Source organism: Protopterus annectens, chromosome 2.part2 (genome assembly GCF_019279795.1).
Source record: "Protopterus annectens isolate FY-2018-M chromosome 2.part2, PAN1.0, whole genome shotgun sequence".
NCBI classification, from domain to species: domain Eukaryota; kingdom Metazoa; phylum Chordata; order Ceratodontiformes; family Protopteridae; genus Protopterus; species Protopterus annectens.
This window is the reverse complement of record NC_056730.1, coordinates 517,372,897-517,399,097: the sequence shown is the minus strand read 5'-3', so window position 1 is coordinate 517,399,097 and position 26,201 is coordinate 517,372,897. Positions and strand designations below refer to the sequence as shown.

The window sequence follows — 26,201 nt, the reverse complement described above, 5'->3', positions numbered from 1 at the left end:
GGAGGCCCCTCTTGCTCTGTCTTCCCCAGCATCTCCCTCTGAGGAAGTTCATCAGAAGAGTTCATGTAAGAGGAAGCACGTGGACTCCCCAGAAGAGTCCCTCACGGAAGACACAGATTTTGATGATGGGGAACAGTCCTCTCGATCACCCTCTGAAGTATCCTTTGGGGATATCCTTGAAATCCTTAAACAGAGAGGTGATTGGCAGCCCTCTAACCTGACCTCTAAAGAGTCTGTGTTCCTGCACACCTTTCGTGCCCGGCCCCCTACCTCCTGGGTTACTCCACTTGCCGACAAACTTGTCCAGCTCATCGTGCAGCATACATGGAAGGCTCCTGACACCGTTGAAGCCATTCCCCAGAGGCCAGATAAAATCTTGTCCACTCCAGATACTGACCCTCATTGGTCCAAAGGTCTTCCAGTGGATGCCATGATGGTGACGGCCGCAACTAAAAAGGATCTGGCAGAAGAGAACCAGACTGTCCATCCGCCCAACAAGGAGTCCCGGGCACTGGACAGATTAGGGAAGCGTAACTTTGCATCAGAGACCTTTGCGGTTAGGTCCCTGAATTATATGGCACATTTTACCAGGCTTCAAAGAGACTTAATTTCTGAGCTCTTTGAAACTTTGGCCAGAGCTGTGTCTCATGAGGTCCGTGACAAAGTGGCCCCACAGTTAGCCACCCTTGAATCAGTATCTTAACTCCTCCATGCATCTGATTTCTCATGCATCAGAAGGAGCAGCTAGAGCATCGGATGCAGGCATAGTCATGAGACGGCATACCTGGATGCGCCTGTGTGACCTCATGGAACCCTTCAAGGTTTCCTTTCTGAACATTCCCATTGAAGCCTCATCGTTATTTGGATGCAAGGTGAAAGACACACTGGCTAGATGTGAACAGAACGGTAAGACCCTTGCTGCCATGGGCATCTGTTTCCTCAACAGGCTTTCTCCAGAAACCAGAAGAGTGGGAAGATGCGCCATAAAAGGTCTCAAGGTTCTTTCCATGACACATGAGCCGATTTCTCCCCTAGAGGCAGAGGGGGTAACTCATATGGAAGATGCCCATTTTGGGGCAGAGGAGGTCTGCAAAACAAGGGTTCCAGAGGCTCTTTCTCTGGTCAATCCTACCAGCGCTCCTGAAGAGCGGCCCAACTGCTTTCCTCTGGAAGCGGTTGGGGGCCGTTTCTCTTTGTACCCTTCTGCCTGGCTAACCATTACCACCGACTCTTGGGTACAAAAGATAATAACCAGAGGTTAGCATATCCCCTTTGATCTTTCTCCCATCCCCCTAAGAAACCTTCCCAACATTCCACCCAGTCAAAGGGAAGAAGCAGTATTAGAGATCTCAAAGCTGCTAGAAAAAAAGAGTCATCCAAGTAGTCCCCCCAGATAAGATAGGATCCGGATTCTACTCAAGACTATTTTTGATGCCAAAAAAGACCAGGGACTGGAGACCAGTTTTGGATCTCAGCATATTAAACAAGTTTGTAAAGGTACAGAAATTCCGAATGGTCACAATTCAGTCTATCCTCCCACTCTTGGAAAAAGACGATTGGATGTGCTCTATAGATCTTCAAGATGCGTACTACCACATAAAGGCCAGTCATTAGCAGTTCTGAGTACTGCCCTTCGGACTCTCTACAGCCCCCAGAGTGTTCACAAAGTGCATGGCAGTCATCACAGTGCACTTGCGACTACAGGGATTCCAGGTGTTTCCATACCTAGACGACTGGCTCATTACTACCCCCACCAGACATCTATTGGAAGCAGCCTTGGCATACTCTCTTCACACCACAGGAAGGCTAGGCATAACTATGAACTGGCAAAAATCCAACCTGACCCCATCTCAGTCCATAAAATTCATTGGGGTCCTGTTGAATACAAAAAACTGCAGAGCATCCATTCCAGACCATAGAATCCTAAGGGTAAAACAACTCATACCAATCCTTTCAAGAGAAAAATCCATGGCACATTCTGTTTTCCAGCTGCTGGGTTCCATGGCAGCCTCCATCACTATTGTCCCCCTTGTGAGATTCCACATGAGGCTTCTACAATGGCTACTACTCACCCAGTGGTATCCCTTTCAGTACCCTCTATCATCCAAGATTCGGATAATTCAGAGGTGCAAACAAGACCTAATTTGGTGGTCTCACAGATCCCGTCACAATGGTCTCACCCCCTTACCCCCCAACAGCCCAAGGCTACAGTGACCATGGACGCCTCCCTGATGGAGTGGGGGGGGGCTATTTCAGGGAAAGACAGTCCAGGGCACGTGGTCCGAAATGGAAGCCCATCTGCATATAAATGTCGTAGAGCTGAGGGTGGTGCTTCTAGCATTGCAAGCATTCAGTCCCCTACTGCCATCGGGGACTATTGCGATACAGTCAGACAACACGGCGGTAGTCTAGTACATCAACAAACAAGGCGGAACCAAATCTTACCCACTTTGTCAGGAGGCCATGAGACTATAGCACTGGGTGATGGCTACCAACCACTTTCTCATCGCAATGCACATTCCCGGGAGTTCCAACGTGATAGCAGACAGACTCAGCAGGTGCATTCTATAACCTCATGAGTGGTCCCTGAATCCTTTAGTAGTGGCTGAGATTTTCAAACACTGGGGTCTCCCTTGCTGCATCCCTGATCAATTACAAATGCAGCAATTACTTTACCCTGATTCCCCCTCAGGGACAGTCACCCAGGTATGCTCTAGTCCACGATTGGCCCTCGGGTGTACTTTATGCTTTTCCCCCTCTTCCCTAGTTCCTGAAGAAAGCCCGCCAGTTGAAGAGCAAAGTAATCTTCATAGCGCCATATTGACCTCATCAAATTTGGTTCCCCTTTCTATGGCCTCACCTGCTAGATCAACCATGGATTCTCGATCCAACTCCGGACTTGATCTCCCATACACAGAACCTGATTCACCCCAACTTCAGCAGCCTGAAGATCACAGCTTGGCTTCTCCACTTCCTGTGATTGCCAGACAGAATGATCTTTCTTCCCCAGTATGTGACATTCTTATTGCATCTCATAAGTCTTCCACCAGAAATACATATCTCAGCAAGTGGAAAAGGTTTACTATTTGGCTGAAGGAGAAGCAGATAGATCCCTTTTCAACACTGGTGCCAGTGGTACTGGAATACTTGTCATGTTTATTCCAGTCTGGCCTTTCTGCTTCTACCATTCGGATTCATTTAGCCGTAATATCTAATTTTCACAATGGTGCCCAAGAGTCTTCCCTTATGTCACACAAATTATGCAAGACCTTTCTAAAAGGCGTAAATCATTTGAAACCCCCATTTAGAGAACCTACCCAGCCATGGGACCTGTCATTAGTCCTGCAAGCTCTGACAGTGTCACCATTTGAACCAGCTTCTTCTATCGACATTGTTTCTTTCATGGAAAACGTTGTTCTTTGTTGCCATTACTTCTGCCAGACGTATTTCTGAACTTCAAGCTCTGTGCATCAAACGCCCCTATTTGACCTTTCATAAAGATAGAGTGTCATTGAGAACTAATCCTTCCTTTCTGCCAAAAGTGATCTCTGAAATGTCCCTTAACCAAACCATTGAATTGCCAGTTTTCTTTCCCAATCATTCTAACAGGGGAGAGTATTGCCTACATACCCTAGACATTCACAGGCAAATTTGTTTCTACCTGGACAGAACTAAGGCTTCTCGCAAATCAGATCAGTTATTTTTGGCCTGTTCTGGACCTAGATAATGATGTGCTGTTTCTAAGGTCACATTGGCTAAATGGTTAAAAGACTGTGTAACATTTATTTACAAAGAGCACAATACCCGTCTAACTACAGCCATAGGGGCTCATTTCACAAGGTCGGTAGCAACTTCTGCTGCCTTCCATGCTAGAGCTTCTTTACATGACATTTGTGCAGCTGCAACTTGGGCTAGACCTCATACCTTCATCAACCATTACAAATTGGATTTGGCCTCTAGAGGAAGAGCATCTTTTAGTTCAATGGTGCTGAGGAATGTCCTTCCATGAGACCCTCCCACGGATAAAGGTAGCTGGGGATTTTGCCCCAGATGTAAGGAATGAACGAGGATTAACAATATCAGATAAAGAAGTTATATGTTACCATAACGTTCCATCTGTATTGTTGATCCTTGTTCACTCATTACACCCCTCCCTCCTTCCCCGTCCTGAAGCTTATAGTGGATCTCACCATCCGGTTCCATTAAGTCATTTGACCAGAAGTAGCCTCTACCTTCTTTAGACTTGAAAACTCAATCTGAGGTACCAGGGAAAGGGGAATTATGGATAAGAGTTTAGCTCAAGAGTTTGTGGCTGGTGCGAGCTTGGAAGATGGCCGACTCGGTTCCGAGATCAGAACCGACTACCCCAGACGTAATGACTGAACGAGGATCAACAATACAGATGGAAAGTTATGGTAAGACATAACTTCTTTTTTTGTCAAACGTTTAAAACTAATTTAGAGTATGGGCGACCTGTAGATCGGCACCTTGATTGAAGAAAGAACGAATGCCCACTGAAAAACAAGCCCGACATTTCACAGCAGCATATTAAGCTGCCATGGAGTTCAGATTGAAAAAAAACTAATGGCCGCCATTATTTTACACTTGCTAAGCAGCACTTCTGCTGTTTAGCTAGTGTAAAATTAAAACAAAAAAAATTGTGTGTGTGTGTGTGTGTGTGTGTGTGTGTGTGTGTGTGTGTATGCATGAAAGTGAGAGCTCTGATCAGTTGCATTTTACAAGTAGAGATTTTGGTGTTTAGCAAGTGTAAAATGAATAACCACAAATCTGGACACAAAATAGGGCACCAAAGATATAAATTCCATTCCTTTAATGATCCAAAGGTAAAAATTAACGCCACACACAATAGAAAAGCGTTTTTGTCCAAGTAACACCCAGACATCATCAGATACATCCCTCCTATTGCAGGACCACTTATATGTAACATCAGTCATCCATTAACAATATTTGGTAATTAAAGGTACAGGCATACATTAAATACTAATTAAGACATCATAAAAAACAAATATATACTTCAACAAATAAAACATCCAATATTTAAAATTCTTAGTTTAAATACAAACATCACTGTAAAATAAAATGATAATTAAGCTGTATAGCTGAACAGGAATAAATAACAAAAAACTGTCATAACTTGGCAGCTCTAAGCTTCAATAAAGGTGCAAGTGAAATACAATCTTTAAACTAAGAATTTTAAATATTGGATATTTTATTTGTTGAAATATATATTTGGTTTTATGATGTCTTGATTAGTATTTATTTAATGTATGCCTGTACCTTTAATTTCCAATTATTGTTAATGGATGACTGATGTTATATATATATATATATATATATATATATATAAGTGGTCCTGCAGTAGGAGGTTAATGGATGACTGATGTTATATATAAGTGGACCTGCAATAGGAGGGATGTATCTGATGAAGTCTGGGTGTTACTTGGATGAAAACACTTTTCTACTGTGTGTGGCATTAATTTTTACCTTTGACTCATTAAAGGAGTGGAATTTATATCTTTGGTGCCCTATTTTATGTCCAGATTTGTGGTTATTGGTTGTTTGTACTGGGCATACTCCTGGTTTATTTGTTTTAAGTGTAAAATGAAAACAAATGCATAATTAAACAAATAGAAAATATCCACGTGTGTGTGTGTGTGAGTATATAGGTACTTGCATGCATGAAAGCGAACGTGTGTGCGTCTGTGTGTGTGAGCGAGAGAGGGATGCCTCTCAACCTGTTAGCTCAAGAAATGTAGGTAAAGTGTAAAATAATGTGGGGCAAAGGCTCAAAGGGAGATATTTTAAATATTGCTATAATACAATTAGAAAGTTGATGCAATAACAGAATTTATGTTAAATGTATTTTCTTTTTTTTTTTTTTTCAAAACAAGTTTATTGTTTTAACATATAAGAGAAATATCATAACAATTTTATACAAATAATTAAAAATAGGTATTATTATAATTTTCAACAAAACAACTAAAGTATTTACAAAGACATCCACTACAATCAGATCAATTAATTAAACTAAAATACTGTGCTATTGAAATTAGAATTTTTTTAACAAATTTTGTAAATTATCCCATACAATAAAATGTGATGTTTTTCTAGTTGTTCTCATTCTAATTGTGCTTATTTCCATATGACACATTATAGTTAAATGTATTTTCTGAAGGATATTAAAGTCTGAAACTCTAATATAAGTCATTATTTAGTGACTTCGCCTCCAATGATTTAACTTGTAACAGTTGGCATTAACTTTATCGCTTGTCGTGTGTATTCAAATGAGACACTGAAGCACTGTGATGAGTTCAGGTTGTTTATTGTATATAAACACATCAGGAGCTGTAACTGGAACATATGTTTGAACTAACTGACTGACTCATTACTTCAGACACACTCGCATGTGCATCTCCAGCCATGCTAGCATTCACTTGACTATACAAAACTGATATAAATTCCATTCCTTTAATGATCCAAAGGTAAAAATTAACGCCACACACAATAGAAAAGCGTTTTCGTCCAAGTAACACCCAGACATCATCAGATACATCCCTCCTATTGCAGGACCACTTATATGTAACATCAGTCATCCATTAACAATATTTGGTAATTAAAGGTACAGGCATACATTAAATACTAATTAAGACATCATAAAAACCAAATATATACTTCAACAAATAAAACATCCAATATTTAAAATTCTTAGTTTAAATACAAACATCACTGTAAAATAAAATGATAATTAAGCTGTATAGCTGAACAGGAATAAATAACAAAAAACTGTCATAACTTGGCAGCTCTATGCTTCAATAAAGGTGCAAGTGAAATACTATCTTTAAACTAAGAATTTTAAATATTGGATATTTTATTTGTTGAAATATATATTTGGTTTTATGATGTCTTGATTAGTATTTATTTAATGTATGCCTGTACCTTTAATTTCCAATTATTGTTAATGGATGACTGATGTTATATATATATAAGTGGTCCTGCAGTAGGAGGTTAATGGATGACTGATGTTATATATAAGTGGTCCTGCAATAGGAGGGATGTATCTGATGAAGTCTGGGTGTTACTTGGATGAAAACACTTTTCTACTGTGTGTGGCATTAATTGTTACCTTTGACTCATTAAAGGAGTGGAATTTATATCTTTGGTGCCCTATTTTATGTCCAGATTTGTGGTTATTGGTTGTTTGTACTGGGCATACTCCTGGTTTATTTGTTTTAAGTGTAAAATGAAAACAAATGCATAATTAAACAAATAGAAAATATCCACGTGTGTGTGTGTGTGTGAGTATATAGGTACTTGCATGCATGAAAGCGAACGTGTGTGCGTCTGTGTGTGTGAGCGAGAGAGGGATGCCTCTCAACCTGTTAGCTCAAGAAATGTAGGTAAAGTGTAAAATAATGTGGGGCAAAGGCTCAAAGGGAGATATTTTAAATATTGCTATAATACAATTAGAAAGTTGATGCAATAACAGAATTTATGTTAAATGTATTTTCTGAAGGATATTAAAGTCTGAAACTCTAATATAAGTCATTATTTAGTGACTTCGCCTCCAATGATTTAACTTGTAACAGTTGGCATTAACTTTATCGCTTGTCTTGTGTATTCAAATGAGACACTGAAGCACTGTGATGGGTTCAGGTTGTTTATTGTATATAAACACATCAGGAGCTGTAACTGGAACATATGTTTGAACTAACTGACTGACTCATTACTTCAGACACACTCGCATGTGCATCTCCAGTCATGCTAGCATTCACTTGACTATACAAAGTGGCACTTATGTTGCACATGCTCAGTAACTTATATGCAGTGCTATCTAGCTACAGTGGCTGACAAGGTACAATACACACAATGATCTACATTCTCCCTCTTTGATTTGTTTGACAATGCAATAGGAAAACAAAATATTTTACAAGCTAGATATCCCATTGACATTTAACAACAATCAATTCAAGTCCAAGTCGCTGTGTATTTCGGAATGGGTCTGGAAATTCTACCTGATCTGGCCACATAAAAATTCGACTGGGTTTAGCAACAGGGACAGTCTTTGGGAATTCTTTTACAACTGGAACTTTGGGGATTACATCAGGATTACTTGAAGAAGATACACTGTCCTGTGGAATTTGAATAAGTGTAGAGTCACTCTGAGAACTAATCTCTCTGGCACAGGCAATGTGCTGCATCACTGGTTCGGAGACTAGTAGTGTGTGTCTTCGATTCCTTCTGAAATCCATTCCATCAGATTGTACGATGCAAGATATCGGTTCTTCACAAATAACTTTAACAATTCCCACTCAGTCATATCCTTTAGTTGTTTGCATTCTCACAATCTGTCCTTGTCTCAATGGTCTAAGAGGTTTGCTGGATTTATCGTAATACAACTTTTGTGACTGACGTTTTTTTTCAAAAGGTAAGTCTTGAACATGCTGTTCTTTGCATTTAGTATCAATAATTGTTTACTGATAAGAAGAGCTGTTCTAGTCTGTCTGGACTTCAATCTCTGAGCAGGTGAACCAAGCAAATTTTCTCGAGGAATATTTGTGAGATTAAGTAGGTTAAGAAAAACATTTGTACCATCTCTCTTGGATTTCTCTGACAAACATTTCACACATTGAACTGCAAGCTCAGCTAATCCATTGGACTGTGGATACTCAGGACTACTAGTAACATGGACAAAGTCCCAAGACTCAGCAAAATTCTTAAACTGCTGACTTGTAAACTGTGTAACATTCTCAGATACGACTTTGAGCGGACTACCATGAACAGAAAAATGTCTCTTCAATTTCATAATGACAGTGCTGGATGTGAATTTAGGAAGATCATCAGTTTCAAACCATCGACATTTAATAACAAATTAATTCAAGTCCAAGTCGCTGTGTATTTCAAAATGGGTCTGGAAATTCTACCTGGACGTGAAGTTAGGAAGAAGATCAGTTTCAAACCAATTCAAATAAGAGTCTACTAAGTAAGTAAACTACTCCTTCATAAACTCTCCCAACTTAACATATGTCCCTCCTCATTAAACTGGTTCTCTGGTTCTCTAGTTACTTATCTAATAGATCTCAAGCTGTTAAATGGAAAAAAGCCACTTCCTCATTCCTAAGTACTCCAACTGGGGTCCCCCAAGGCTCCATATTGGGTCCTCTACTATTTAACATCTTCATAAATGATTTCCATAATTCTATACCAGTCTCAAATATTATTCAATATGCAGATGATTCAACCATTATCTGCTCTGCCACATCCATTCCAGCACTCCAAAAACTCACACAAGATGCATTCTCTATCACTGAACAATGGATGAAAACAAACCATCTAGCATTAAATGCCTCTAAAACCAAATTAATGGTTTTTACTCCCTCTAAATACATCTCTGCCAACATAAACTCCTTCCTAATCACCAGTAACAACAACACATCCTTGGAATTGGTGCCAGAGACGAAGTTACTTGGGGTTCAAATTGACAGTCAGCTGAAATTCCATTCCCACATACAACTTAATATCAAAAACTAGGTATGCTCTACCGACAAAATCATTTCCTTACACCCACTACTAAAAGAACTCTCTCTTCCTCATTCATTGTTCCCTCTCTTCTGTATGGTGCCCCACTCCTGACTAACTTACAATCTTCCCTCAAAACACAACTCTCCTCATGCTACAATAAAATAGCCAAATTTGCTAATGGCCACAAAGCATCTACCCACCATTGCTTTTCTCTCCACAAACTAGCATGGTTAGAACTACACAACCAACTCATATATTCTCAACTCACTCTTGCCCACAAGCTCATCTTTAAACCCTTGCTATGCCCATCTCTTTCCAATACCTTTAAAATGCACCTTCCAAACAGACAACTCAGAACCAATAACCAGAACCTACTTGAACTACACATACCATTACGCCCCCCCAGGTAAAAAACTTCTATCTTATAGTTTAGCACGTCTGTGGAACTCCCTACCTCCAGCTATTCGTACCACCTTCAACCACTTTACATTCAAAAAATATCTTTACTCTCATCTACTAATGCAGTGGGAATGCTCTTGCACCCACCCTTCATAATTTCAATGCTGTTTCATCCACCCTCATATTTTCAAAACTACCTTATTTTCTTCCTCCTCCTGCTAATAAGTTCCCCTGCATCTGCCTCTCCCATTGTAGTAACTTGCATCCTTCTATCTAGCTTCCTAATCTCAAATCAGTCAATTTGTATGCCTTACCTAACAATCTCATCTGAAATGTCACTTGAAATATAGACTCTTAATGTGGACATACTGAAACAGGTTTTATTTTTTACAGTAGGTACCACTTGTAAAGATACATTGATTCTGTATCCTTAAACAATAATTCTGTATAATTCTACAAATACTGCAATATGACTCACTTTATAGTATGTACCATCTACAAACTGTAATGTGTACAATTCTGTAAATACTGCATTTTGAACTCTGTATATAATGCAATCTGAATCACTTCTATAGAAAGTACCATCTGCAACAGTCAACACCAGTATGATGCTCTAACTGTGTAATTGTATTGATAACTTGATTGCTAATATTTTATTACATTTGTATAACTATGTAACCTTGTTAATGGAGCTTTTCTCCCCAGGACTCCATTGAAAACGGGTTCATCTTGGCCCAATGGACTATCCTGGTAAACCAACTGCAAATAAAATAAAATAATAAAAATAAAAATAATGCTGACCATTCCATTTGAAAATATCAATAGCAACTGTTAACCATGGCAGTTCAGGATTCTGGTTTAGCAGAAGTGGTTATTTTTGTTGGTGTGATTTACTACTATTGCAAATAGGGTCTATATAAGAGCATCGAAGTTTCAAAACTTCAAATGTTCTAATATCGACCCCTATTCAGCTGAAAAGAGCGAAGCTACAGAAAACTAAATTTTTTCCTAGGGAAAGAATTTGGTTGTCCGCTTCTGTCGCTTCTCTACTTTCAGCACTGTGGTGGAAAGTTATGGGTCAGGTTCAGGTAAGTGTGCGATTGAGCGCGGGTTAGGTGAGTTAGGGTTAGGGCACGGGTTAGGTATGTGTGCGATTGTGTGGATGTGAAGGTTAGGGCGGGTTAGGTGAGTTAGGGTTAGGGCGTGGGTCAGGTAAGTGTGCGATTGTGTGGACATGAGGGTTAGGGCAGGGTAGCTGAGTTAGGGTTAGGGCACGGAGGTGAGTGTGTGATAGTGACGGACCTTAGGGTTAGGATTTGGGTTAAGGTAAGTGGATAGTTAGTGGTGTATGTACAGTTTAGTGTAGGGTTAGATGTAAGATTTTAAGTGTATTTGTGTGGATTGCTGTTTGTTTGGTGCGCTTGTGTTGTGTGTGTGTGTGTGTGTGTGTTATGGAACAGATTGTATTCTCCATGTTCGATGTTGTAAGCGTTCGCTGAATAGAGGTCGATATTAGAACATTCAAAGTTTTGAAACTTCTATGTTCTAATATAGACCCTGCAAATAGAACATGCTAGAGTTTCCTTCTCTGTATCTTTTGACTTAGAAGGCCAAAATACTATGCCTCTTGCCCTTCTGTTGGTTGAATCAGTACCCAGGTGACCACAATGCAAAATTTTGATATATTCCTGTTGTAATGCAGTAGGAAATACCACCTTAGGACCTTTTATGATGATTCCATCTTCCATCATGAGCTCATCTCTGTAAGGAAAATACTTCTGCATATCAAGTGGTAAACTAGTTTGTCGTGCTGACCATCTTTGACTGATAACATGTTTCAGCTTCTGGAGAATTGGGTCTGAAGCTGTATGATTTCTAAGTTCTTTAAGACGTGATGAGGAAAAATGTTTGACTTCCATTACTTCAAAGTCTGCTTTCTCATTGTCATGCTGTTTTGTTTGTCTAGGTGCTCTTGACAAAGTATCAGCAAGTACAGAAATTTGCCTTTTCTGTGAACAGTTTTTAAAATTGCAATTTTAACATCATGCATTGCAAGTGTGCTGGGGCTGTGCATATTGGCTTTTTCAGGATTGTCACTAGAGGTTGGTGATCAGTATTTATTTAAAAAGGTTTGCAATAAATATAATCATTGAACTTTGAACATGCGAACACTACTGCCAGAAGCTATTTTTCAGTTTGTGCATAGTGTATTTTAGTTTGGGTTAAAGTTTTGAATGAATTGGGTACTGGCATAACTTCTTGAAGACATGCTGCACTAAGACCATACTTGAAGCATCACAAGAAAGAGTTACAGGTTTATTAACATCATAATACCTCATTGTGGGTGGACTAACAGTTTTCTGTTTCACAACGTCAAATGCTTTTTGGTCGTGTTTCAACCAGGACCAGTTTACATTTCTGTGTGTCAACGCATGTAACAGTGCTGAAAGATATCTCAGGTTTGGGATGAGCTTTCCTAAATAGTTGACCATATCAAGAAAATGTTGTAAATATGTGACATTTTCTGGAACTGGAATCTCAAGAATTGCTGCTTGCTTAGACAGATCTGGTTGTAAGCCAGAAATGATAAACAAATGACCCACATAAGTAACTTCCTTCAGTTTAAATTTACACTTCTGAGGACTCCGTTTAAGATTTACTTCATGAGCATGATGTAGAAGTTTCTTGAGGTGTTTCTATCATGTTCGACTTCAACATTGGCCCCTACAGTAATGTTGTCTATTATGCCAGCACATGGATAACAAGAAAAAATTTGCTCCGTCGCATGTTGAATACTTCACTGGCAGAATTTATCTCTAATGGCATTCTCAAAAATCTGTATCTACCAAATGGTGTACTGAAAGTAGTTAACAATAAAGATTTGTGATCCAGCGAAATTTGCCAAAAAGAGCTGTTTGCATTTAAGACTGAAAAAATAGTGGCATTTAGCACAAGAGCTGCTACTTCTACTGTGTGCATTGGATGACAAGGACGTTTAAGCACTTTGTTTACATCTCTCAGAACAATGCATATTCGAATAACATCTGAGCTTTTCTTATGAGCTATGACCATGGAGGATACCTGTTCAGTTGGTTCTTTTACTGGAGTTACTTCACCTAAATTCACCATTTTGTCATGCTCTGCTTTAACTTTGCTCTGCATTGCTACCGGAACCTTCCTTGCTGGTCTAACAACTGGCATTACTTTGTGGTTTAAATTCATGGAGTATGTGACTGGGAGTTTACCAAGCTCGAGCCGTGAAAATATCAGCATATTCACAAAAAATATTCTATGTAAAACTATCGTTGTTGTTCAGACTTATATGGTGGACATCTTTATTAAATGGAAATCAGTCTAATTCTTAAACTGTCTTTGAGGCCTAAGAATAACTGCACATGTCTTTTGACTATGTAACACTGCAAGTCCTAGCTGTTCCCAGCAGAATGACATGTGAGAAATACTGCACCTTCAGTTTGAATCTCTTCACCACCATAAGCAACTGGTTTTGCACACTTTGCTAAATCAGGTTTCTCACCAGCTTTTACTTTGGCAAACATTTGTGCTGATATAACACTGCACTTGGATCCAGGTTTCCCATTAATCCAGACAGTACAAAATATTTCACTCCCTGCTGCCATCTGATAATCTGCTGTGTTAACTGTTTCATTAATCACACAGACACCATCAAAATAGAAAGTTTGCTCACTGCTCTCTATCTGATCTACTGCCTTCTTTGGATGCTCTCTATTAATAAAAGTATGTGCCACTTTAGACTTGCAGAGCCTTTTGAAATGATTCCACTTTTTACATTTATGACACTGATGACCAAAAGCTAAGCACTTCTCTCATTTAGGATCATGGCTGCCCCCACAATTATAACAGTTAGCAATGAGGATGGGTGTTGCGGTCCCATTCAGTTTATATTTCTTTTTCATCTTAGCTTTATGTTGTACACTGTCAACATTCACCCTGGCAGACACTCCATGCATGTTTTTCTCATTTGTAAGCATCTGTAAGCTCATATATTTGACAAATCTTTACTCAATGTTAAATCACTGTCTCACAGCAAAATCTTTCTCACTGCATCATTATTAACATATTTTCTCAAGTCAGTAATGTATGCTGCTGTAATTTCACCAGGCTTTTGATTTCTTGTGTAAAACATGTGCCTTTCCATTGTAATATTCATTTGAGTGTTGCACATTTCTCTAAATTTACGTTTTAAGCACTCAGGGTCTTCCCGAATTTCAGCCTGTATCACAGCATGGCAGTTTTCCCCCTCCCCTACATACACAGTAGGTACATACATAAATGAATGTTTCCTGTCAATGGCTTCTAAGACAGCTAAATTAAGAGAAGTGTGAGTGCCTTTGTACATCCGTTTTTATCAAAAAATACAGCCTGTATGAAAATATCACATTCTTGCTCAAACACTCACCAATTCTCATCAATATTATGATCAAACACCAGCAGTCCAGGTCTATGAAATCCCTCTGTTATAACAATAAAATACATTTAAATATAAGCATAGATCACAGATACTTGTAGTTATGCTCAAATTCACAACAATCTCTCTGAAAAAGCTTTACTTTAGCACTGTAACTATCCTGTACACTTCAGATACTTGGAAAAGTTTCATTTAATGTGAAAAAGTAGTACACTGCAAAAAAAATTTGGTCGTTTTAGCATTTTCATACATTTTAACACTTCAGGAATTATTTTGAACTTCTTGTATTTATTTTTGAATACTTTTATCAATAGGTTGCAATTTTGGACATTTCGTTTATCTATGTAATTATTTTGAACATTTTGAATGCTTCACCACACATTTGGTGACTGAAAAATCATTTAAACAAGTGTAAGTACCTTTGAATAACTGTTGGCCTGTTTGTGAGTTGGCTGCTTTATATTCCTCCACTTCTAACTTCATGCCTCATGGTTTGGAAGTTAAAGCAGCTTCGGATCCCATTCTGACACCGTGTCACTTGTCTCATGTATTCAGATGACACATTGAGGTACCGTGATGGGTTCAAGTTGGTTATTGTACATAAACACCTCAGGAGTTGTAATCGGAGCATATATTTGAACTAACTGACTGACTGACTCATTACTTCAGACACACTCACATGTGCATCTCCATTCATGCCTGAATTCACTGTGGCTGACTATACAAACTGGCACTGATCTTGCATGTGTTGAGTAACTTATACGCACGTGCTATCTAGCTACAGTAGCTGACTAGGTACAATATACACAATGGTTTACAAACTTAGTGTAATCTTGTGCTTTTAAAGGTACATGTGTGTGTGTGTGTGTGTGTGTGTGTGTGTGTGTGTGTGTGTGTGTGTGTGTGTGTGTGTGTGTGTGTTAGAGAGAGACAGTGGTTGTAGACATTAAATACTTAACCAAACGTATATGTTGGATGTGAAGTACTTCCCCCAACAACAGTTAATATACTTTAGCGTGTTTGAAATATTAGGGGAAGGAGGAACTATTTTACATCAAAAATATTAAAATATATATAATTAAAAAAACAAATACAAAACAATTTAACAGAGCCCATTCTCAAAGTGCAATAATGGCCTCCAGGGTGTGTGTTATTTTGAAAACAACCCCTGGGTGGGCGTTATTTCCAAAATAACCTAAATAAATGAACAAGCACAAGAATCTGGTTCCAACCTCACCACCATAAGTGCTGAGGAAAAAAATTAAAAAAACAGTGATACTAGTGGTCTTAAAATTTTGTTAATGAGTTCAGTCACAATAATTTTCCAAAGATCATGAAACCCAGATAGTGTTCCAAAGCAACAAGCCTTTATTCATTCATGATGAGATGCTCAGTAACCAAAAATTTTCATTAACAAAAACATTCTGATTTTTTGTTACTGAGGATCACTTGTCTGTTATGAATAAAGGCTTGTTGCTTTGGAATACTACCTGGATTTCATGATTTTTGGAAATTATTGTGACTGAGCTAATCAACGAAGTCTTAAGACCACTAGTTTCTCTGTTTTTTGTTTTTGTCGTTTTGTTTTTTTTTATTTCCACAATAACACATACTCTGTTGAGTATTATTGCAGGATTAATTTCCTCTATTCCTTGTACTTGTCTATTTTCACCTTTTATAAACTAAATATAAAATACGTAAAAATCAAACTGAGGAGGCATAGTGGATTTATTCCATTTTCTTATCATGGCCTTCTAAGTTAGTGCTACAATACCACAATAAATATTTCTGTTACGAATTAATACATGGAATTATAGACACATTAACGAGAACTAGCCATTTATATAGTTTGGAATTATCAGTCTGTAATGAGTGGTAGAATGTTGTATAGCACACTAAAATGTAATCAGATTACTGCAATCAAAGAATTGCATGCTGCTGGTCTGCATTTAATTGTTTATTATATCACCAACTAAAGAGTAATTTCTGTAAACATTTTACTAATCTTGTATGGAATAGGAAAAGCTCTATGAATAAGGACCAGAATCCAAAAGACTTGTTTTGATGTAAGTTACTCTGGTGCAAGGCTTGTCTTTAAAGTAGGTTTACATCGAGAGAAAGTCTTTTAGAATTGAGACAGAAGTTTTAATGCATATATTTTCCAAAAGGAAAGAGGAGGTAGTTCTAGCAGGTGCCTTAATATAATAAAGCTTTTGTTAGAGTCTTCATGGGGATATTTGCAGTTCATTTAAAAATAATCTCGTATACTTCTCAAGTTACTGTCTTATTATATCTAATGAAATAATGTACAAAATAGAGGAATAAGATTCTGAGTGACAGTTACTATTCAGTATTGAAGCAAGAAAAAATGAAATAATTTAGGTAATGTCCATCTCTCAAAACTAAATATGTCAAATTTTAAGGGAGAAAAAATATCAGATTTTGGATTTCCAGCCTATATTTTTTTCTTTGCATATTGGATGACAATAGTAAGTACGAGTTCTCTTAAGTATTTAAATGCTAGTAAATCAGACGTCTCTTGACAACTAAACCACACAGTTATGTCTACCCACAAGATTTTGGAACTTCAGGCCCCCCATGTAAGGGAACTGTATCTAGATTTTCACATTTTCTTTACAAAATGGTTTCTGAAATGTCACAGAACTAGTTCATTTGTAACCCCGTTTTCTTTGCAGAGGAAGTGCCCTTCATTACATGAACATATGTGGTATCAGTGTACACTTTATCTGAAGTGGATACATAAACTCAGAAGGGCTAAACAGTTTGTTTATTTTCCTCTGGAGGATGGATAGGGCTCATTGTTACTAGACAGACAGAAGATAGCATTGTCGCCTCACATCAAGACGTTCCCTGGTTTGATTCTCGGTTCAGGTGCCTGTTTGGAGTCTGCGTGTCCTCCCTGTGTTCACGTGGGTTTCCTCTGGGTGCTTCAGTTTCCTCTCACATTCCAAAGACATGCAATAGGTGGCTTGGACAGTAATTTGGCCATAGGTGTGAGTGCAAGTGTGGTGTGGAAGAACTACCCCAGCAGGGCTAGCAACCCAGTAGTGTAAACCTTGGCTGTAGATGGTTGTCACTGATAAAGTGTCACCCTGACCCCATGTGCAAAAAAGGGCTGTTGATGGCTGGATATGATGTATAGCTTTAAGTGTTATTGTGTTCGCTACAGAAAGCTGCAGTACATGTGTTGCTCTTTCTTATAGAAAGTTTATTCTGTTTAAAGGCCTCTTAAAGGTTGTTTATCATACACAACTTTTCGCTGTTTACCCACCTTCCAGACATCACATGATGTCAGAGAAGAGATGTTTTTACAGAAGTGAATAAACATTTGCTGTTAAGAACAACAAGAACAAGAACTTGTGGTTGGAGAAGCAAAAGTCTATTTTTTAGTGACAAAAATGATAGTAGATGTAACTTCTGCAGACATATAAATGACAGAAACTTAGACATGCAAAAGCTGGGAATCCTCTTATGGTAAAAAAAAAAAAAATTCACAGAAACCCAAAAGGTCTGGATGTGAAAATTCTGTTTAGTATTTACTTTAAGTAAAAGATCTGAGAAGTCTAAAAGCATAACAGTGTATTAATTTTCTGGATGCAAGTGCAGAAGACGTAATTGGTATTCAACATTTTTTTTTTTACTTTTCATAAAGAGGCGAAAGATAAGAGAGCAGCAGCTACATCAATTCAGGAATTATTGTGGGCCTCAAACAGATTTGTGTAGACAATATAAATGCTTTTTATGGAGATACAATGAAATTTAATGTGTTTCTTGACTCATTAATAAAATAGAGAATAGTTTATGGTGTAAGAAATGATGAAACAAGGTGCATGCTCTCAACTGAAACAGGTGTTACCTTTTCAAAAGCAGAGCAGGTAAGTTGCTAGTACACATCTAAGTGTGTAAACTGAGGAAGTGGTTGTAACATAAAATGTGAGCCAAATAAAAAAGGCAAGCTAAATTAAAATTTAAGTGCAAATTTGTTGTAATATTAATGGACAAGAAACATTGCAATGTGATGAAGCATTCAGATAGCAGTGAAGTTTAAAAAAATACACTATAAGATTTAGAGAAAATCTTTTGCAGTTGAAATTGAAACTTTATTTGGCTGTAATCATGACAGAAAGAACTCCCCTGCTTTTAATAAATGTTAAATCTGTGCTAGAAACAGACATTTTTCAAAGATGTATTAAACGTTTCTTCAAAAGAATTTATATATTGAATAGAAATATGAAACAAGCTGTTTTCTAGAGCTACTAAAGTGAACAGAGCTGATGCAGCGACGTGAGGAAATGCATCAGAGAAATGAAGATAATGCTGCAAGTCACATGTTTGGTGAAAAATGCTGAGAATTAATAAGTACAATATCAAATTTAAACTAGGTGCATGATGTGTGTTTTGTCTGAGGCTACTTTAAGAGCATAAGGTTAAGAAAACAGTTAAAAGAAAACTGTTTGCACATTGTTAACATATTTTTGGCTATCATGTGGAGCAGTCAGCTCAAAAAGCTGCAGACGTGAATATAAAAATAACTATACCTCTAGGAAAGCTGCCAGACTAAGGTGTAGATTACGAATGAATATATGAACAGCAAAATGGTTTTGAGATCTTTAAGATACTAGTTACAGATGCACACGTATTCACATATTGCAATGTGAATAAGCTGATTGTGTTGTAAGGCAATGACAGTCAGAAAATGTGGTCAGGAGCATTTACAAATACACAAGAGACATGCTCATGTAAAAAAGGAACAAAATTCCATGAAAATACCTATGGCAAGGAAACGTGGGTAGAAACGCACCAGTAAACCTTGTTAAGCATAAAAGTCTTTGTACAGAGCACATCTGCAATTGTGGAGGATGTTATTGAACGTACAGAAATATGGTCTGAAAGATAAATAAAGACAAGAAGTACAAATGGCAGTTCAGCATAGCATATTTACAAGCATGAAGAGTGATTAGAAAAATAAATGCTTTTGGTAATAATTCAGTTACCAATAACAGAAGAAAAATAAAATGAATACAGAGATATTCTTGACAAATGCAGTTACTGAAAGACATTATAGTGAGGAATAAGCCTGTATGAAAATTGTAATTAAGGAAAGAAATTCAGTTTTATGTTTGTTTCAAGTAAGAAGTAAGTTCTGAACAGGGCGTAATGTTTAAAGCTGACAAAATTATAGTTGTCAGTCAACTGAGAAGATGTATGCTTGAAATGATACACGAATGACATATAAAAATATTAAAATGCAAGTAATAGCAAGAGATGCAGTGTTTTGGACTAGTATGCCAATTCAAATTGAACACACAATGCAGACTGGTGCCAAATGCAGTGCATGCCATAGTACAAGCAGAAATGTTGATGTTAATTGTTGTGCTCTGTAATCATCCTGGTAGGGAAGATAATCTTTATCCATATATAAGTATGTGAGTATTGATTTGCTTCACTTAGAAGTGTATCACATTTGTGTTGTTTTATTGAGCTTCAAGAAGTAATCAGACTAACAGACAAAGGAAATGCAAGTGTGATTAATGCATTAAGGTCTGTATTCTGAAGACAAGAGGATGCCTGACACTGGTCAACAGTACAAGAGGGAAGAATTCACAATATTTCTATGAGAGTGGGAGTTTATATATGATGTCCAGGCCATGCTACTTATAGCTGGATGGCAAGCGGGAGATGCCTATCCAGACAGTGGCATTCTTTTCATGCCAGACAGCAGTAGCGAAAAGGATTTAGGAATCCTTTATTCCAGGGACTCACTGTCTCGTCAACTCAAGTGTTAATTGGCAGACCATGAAAAGCAGATGACCTGCTTCAGCTGCATTACCCAAGGCTGAAAATCAATACAAAGTTAAGGAAATGCTGTAAAAAAATCAACTGAGACAGAAATACTGCTGTGATAGAAAGTGATAGTCCTTCAAATATGCAAACTGAAGACAGAGCAAGACTACAAAAGTCATGAGAAAGTCTGCAGTTTGAAGCTGATGTTGCTGGTAGAACAGCTGAGCTAAAATTCTTTGTTGCTTGTAGCAAAGTTGAGTAGCTGTATAGGTGGAATCACAAACACTTGTATACGATAAAATGCATCAAACTTCAGGGAGAATGAGCGACCAGAAGTGTCACAAATTCTGGCACAAGAAAATAGAATATGTGACAGCTGTAGCACAGCAAAAACTGTCCTGACAGGAAGCCAGATGTGCTGAGTGAGCAGTCCTGTGACTCCCAAAGTAATAGTTTTGCAGTTCGTCACCAAACAAGCCACTATTAGGTAGTGCCACTGTAGTTTTAGATCACTTTTGTGCAATGCTTCCTCTTTGTATAACCCACAATAAACTAACAGGCAGTGACCACAGCCTCTCTGTAGCTTAAGGCAAAAACATTGGGAAGCCCCTCCCCCCAAACATAGAAAGCAGTCAGTCCTGTCCCTCCTTCCAGAAAGCTCTCAAAACATCTTGCAAAAACTGCCAAATGCAAGTACTTCAAAGATAACATCCCTCCTTAACCACATGTATTATGGGGAATATTAAGAAACATTTGCTGTACTGTGGCATGGCATTAAATATCACAGATACCATAACACAGCATGACCATAGCTGTCTAACCATGCATTAGGACCAGAATAGCAGTGGTGTTTACTGTGCAGCCATTTTCATGGAACTATTGCAGCTGTGTTATAGGCAGTAACTGTATGGCAGGAGATGTGTGCTAGTATACTTCATTTGATCAAAGTGATAAGACTGAGTAAGGAAACATTCATGAGACTATACCTAGTGACATGCACAACAACGTACCTCATTGCTGCAAGTCAGGCACTATGAGCAGGCTAAAGAGGGCCAGCACAGGAAAGTACCAACATATTTCTTTATATAGGTAGGGAGTAAAGGGGGACATGGCAACAGGAGAGAAAAGGGAAGCAGCATGCAGAGGAATACAAACTTGGATAACTATAAGGAATAATATTTGGGGGAAGAAGGCCATTTTTGTGGAGTATGTAAAAAATATCAATTTGACACCTGGAACCATCAAAACAGATATAGGACCACTTACCCACTGTAACTATACCTTTCTCACTCTAAATTTAGTAGTACCTCCATATCTTAGCACATAATTATGGCCTAAAATCAGAAGAAGCACTTGCTTTAATGATATGCTAATAATATATGTTCTTCCACCTCTTCAGCCAACACTCCCAGCTATCTGTTTCCCTCTCGTATCCTTCCATAATATTCTCATCTTTCTAATGATAATAATCAACCTTCTCTCCATGACCTTAATTTTCCCTCCTGCTCATTGCACCTCCTCATCTCATTCTATTCCTCCCTCTGTTTTGGCAGCAGAATACTCTCTTATGTCTCACCTCCATATAGTATTACAAAAATGGTCAATATTTTTGAATAACTAAGCAATAGTTTACTTGGCGTAGGCTCTCCACTTCTGCAGTAAGTCTTGCTACTTGCACTATGCACTGTATTCTTGATTGCAATTTATCCTAATAGCATTCCTGTAAATGTATTTGTGTTTTTATCTGTTGTGGGGATTTTCTTAACTTGTATATATAATTACTTAGCAGATACTGTAAAATGTTTTTTGTATGTGTTTTTATCTTGCTTTACTCCACAACTTATTGTGTTGTTGGGCTTTTCTCCCTTTGATTTTAATTACTCATCAGTTATTATTTAAATTTTTCAATCTTTTTGAATCAGTTGTGGAGCTTTTCTCCTCGAGCCTTCACTGAAAATAGGCCATTGGCGAAGTCTGACTTTCCCAGATATCAAAGGACAAATGTGAAGTATATTGGAAAGGACTCCAATATTGCTAGCCTTCTACGTTGTGTTGGAATCGAAAAACTGTTGAATATCAGACTAAAAATTAAATAATTCAATCCTGATTTAGGATTAAAAAATAAACATAAGATATAATAGTATTACTTTAGGCTAAAACATCAAATTAAGTATTTTTCTCCAAAAATTCAAAGAATAACTTGTTTCGGAATGTATAATTATTTTAATTCAGTATCATGGTAGGTGAGCGCATAAAAACAAACCTTTTGTTAACTGTCCATTAGAAAATGTGGTTAGAGCCACCTTACTACAGGTGGATGTCGGCTTCCAGGGTTTGCTTCAGTAATGTCTGTATTGCTGACATCTGTGCTTGCCTTCACGGTACAGTTTCACAAAACATTACTGTCTGAACCACAACTCTAGTAGTCAGGCTTGTTGAGTATTTTTGTACATCAGAAGTGAGCCTTGTTTACATTGGACCATGGTCTGCCCTGCTTGAGATTCATCTCAACTATAGAACTCATCAAGAGGATCCTCCATGCTAGATGTAATGGCTTAATTCTCACTGTGTCAATTGATCTTTAAAAGTAGTCTTCCTTGACGGGTCAGAGAGTCACTCCCGTCATCTGCCTCTGGGTCAGCAGAACCTTCATCAAACCTCAGCTGTTGCATTCTTTGCCTTGACCGGCTTTTAACCCATATATGATGGCCCCAGAGAGAATGGAGGATTCAGACATGCTGGGGATCTCTAGTCAGCAGCAACTGACTTTGCTAAGCCATGTTCATGTGAAGCAGTTGTAAACTTTTTTAATCATATTAATTTCACTGCTATGAAGTTTTGTTGTACTTTCTTGGTAAACAAATGATAAATAAATAAATGATCTACTACAGTCTGCCCTTTGCTGTTTTTATTTTATAGTCTTTCATTCTGCCTTTGTCATTGAATGAACTTGAGCAGCTTATTGTGGTTAATTAAAAAAAAAAGATTAATAAGTGGATGCAATGCTTTTCAGTGACTGAAAAGAGTTTTAAACCAGCCTGCCAATCCGATGTATAATGAAGTTTGCATTCTACTTAAACTTAAATGGATTACCTTTCTTTGTTTTAAAAACAAAACATATTTAACAAAAGGGTTACATTGTTGGCCTAGTGATGCATGTGTTTCTTTATACTTTAAATGCTGCCTTGTTTTGCATATTGTAAAATAAAAAGCCTACAAGTAAAGTTGTACGAGGGTGGATTTAATAGTTACAAGGAACAGAATTTGGTAAAATACAAAAAAAAAGACACTGAAAAAATAGTGGATAGCTGAACCAGTTTTGCAGAGGAGATATTGAAGGCAGAAGTTATTGCAGAGATTCAGAAGTCCATAGAAGTGACATAAGGGTATCTTCTTGGGAAAGTGTGGGATAAAATTAACCTTTTGTAACACCTGCATTTGTAATATATATATATATATATATATATATATATATAGGGAAAAGCTCGACTCTGTGTCCAATAGATGAGCTGTACCATTACTGTATGCATTTCAAGACTCCTGGATAAAGAATATTTGAGGAATCCTACCTGTTGATGTATACACATTTGTAGTGTGCAGGTTTTACTACTAAGACTTGAGAAAGCAGAAGACTGACTGAACATATTTTTGCCCAGATTTCTCATCATGTAGTAATTAATGTCCTTACACACTTATAAATGTGCTGATGCACTGTGTAAAAGAAATATCTGTAAAAAGCCACCTCATTTTTCCTCACCCAGTTGTTTTGTTTTAATACAGTAAATGAATTTTGGGTAACGGTTCAGAAGACTGAAGCAGCAGAAAGATGCAATCTTCAAGGGTCCTACTTCCTCAGGGCTGACAAAGAGAGCCTTATTCTTAAGGATCCACGAAACAAGCAAGTCCTGTTCACTTGGCCCTACAAACTGCTTCGACGATATGGTCGAGACAAGGTACATGTGAATTAACCACTCCTGTTCTGTGAAAGCTGTTGTCTTTTTTATAACATGATTTTCTTTGGGAAAAGCTGATGGAGTTGTAGACTTAACAAGATGGGGAAAAAATGTGTTCAAATTAAGTCATGCTTTCAAATAATTTGTTACTGTGTGGTAGGGAATTAGGAGTCTTTATGTTGTCTGAAGTCAGAATCAACTTAAGAAGTAGTACTTCACTGATTGCCAGTTCTCTAACCATTGCCCCCCCCCAAACCATAATAATAGTAATGATTTAACTGCATAACCAGCCGTGTTACTAAATTTTTTCTGATGTCTGAATAAGCTTAAGATTTATTCTTAAGCAAAACTAATTGGACTGAGTTCTGATAAGTACTTATGAGAGCCTTTACAGTATGCAGAACTAAGCTTTTGGCCAAAATTACAGTTTGTATATGTATAACACTGTATCACGCATAATAATTTTTTTTCTTTGGCGGTGCTATTTAAGATTCTCCAAATTAAGACCAATATAATGAATATATAATATATAAATATACATATATAAAATTAGTATGACATATAATTATAGTATGTATTAGTATATCATTTTATATATATATATATATATATATATATATATATATATATATATATAATGTGTATGTATATATATACACACACACACACACACACACACACACAGATATATATATATATATATATATATATATATATATATGTGTGTGTAAGAGAGGTGAAGAAGAGAGTACAGGCAGGGTGGAATGGGTGGAGAAGAGTGTTAAGAATGATTTGTGACAGACTGGTACCAGTAAGAGTGAAAGGGAAGAGCTACAAGAGGGTAGTGAGACCAGCTATGTTGTATGGGTTGGAGATGGTGGCATTGACAAAAAGGCATGAGTTAGAGCTGGAAGTGTCAGAGTTAAAGATGTTAAGATTTGCACTGGGTGTGACAAGGATGGACAGGATTAGGAATCAGTATATTAGAGGGTCAGCTCAGGTTGGACACTATGGAGTCAAAAGGCGAGATTGCGTTGGTTTGGACATATGCTGAGGAGGGATGCTGGGTATATTGGGAAAAGGATGCTAAGGATGGAGCTGCCAGGTAAGAGGAAAAGAGGAAGGCCTAAGATAAGGTTTATGGATGTGGTGAGAGAGGACATGAAGGTGGTTAGTGTGACAGAGCAAGATGCAGAGGACAGGAAGAAGTAGAAACAGATGATCTGCTGTGGCGACCCCTAACGAGAACAGCCGAAAGAGAAGAAGATATATATATATATATATATATATATATATATATATATATATATATATATGTGTGTGTGTAAACATTAATAATATTCAGTGTTAGATTCAGTGTAGCAATATGGAGGCCAAAGAACAATGTTAATACTCTCCATTACAACATAGAGGGAAGAGCTGAAGAAACTTTGAATTTTTAACCTTTATCAGTTTTCAAAAGAAGTATGTGTAATGCATCTCCTGACCTTTTGAATGGCTTGACATAACAGGGATATCTCAAGCTCACAAGTCTGTGCTGCTCCTCATGAGAAATGGTTAACGCTTAGGCTCAGCTGTTTGCCTGCCTGTAAATACTTTGCATGTCAGTTAACTGTTTTCATGAAGCAATTTTTAAATTCAAGAAAGCAGTATGCTTGTTATCCGCAACTGTACCAGTATTCATTGCAGCCCCTTTCCTATAAATCTAAATGGGTGCAAAAATTATTTTGGAATATGCAGATTTGGTTTAATGGAAGTTCATCGGGTCATACTATAACACTGAATCCATACAACCAGTGTAGTCCTAAAAATTATGAAAAAAGTGAAGCAGCTAGAGTGAATATACTATCCAATGTTGGTATGCAGGATTTCTTTAACTCGGATCCCAGGTTTCACATTGGAGTCAGCTGCTTCCTGTTAAAGATGTAGCTTTTTCTGTGTTTGTTCGTTCATCCCACTGAAGTCAATGCCAGTGGCTCAACAGATAGCACACTCACCTTTGGTGCTGGAAAATCAGAAGTCTGTGGGTTTTATTACCACACCAGATGATCTGATTA

At 37.7% G+C, this 26,201-nt stretch overlaps 1 protein-coding gene across 1 annotated transcript in view; it reads left to right on the top strand.

Moving 5' to 3' along the window:
* The window catches only part of DOK1 (docking protein 1), a 1,066,004-nt gene that overhangs the window by 847,794 nt on the left and 192,009 nt on the right, over positions 1-26,201 (top strand). The window contains exon 4 of the mRNA XM_044063984.1: positions 23,972-24,144. Coding sequence (XP_043919919.1) covers positions 23,972-24,144 — 173 coding nt within the window. The remainder of the gene's footprint in view (positions 1-23,971; positions 24,145-26,201) is intronic.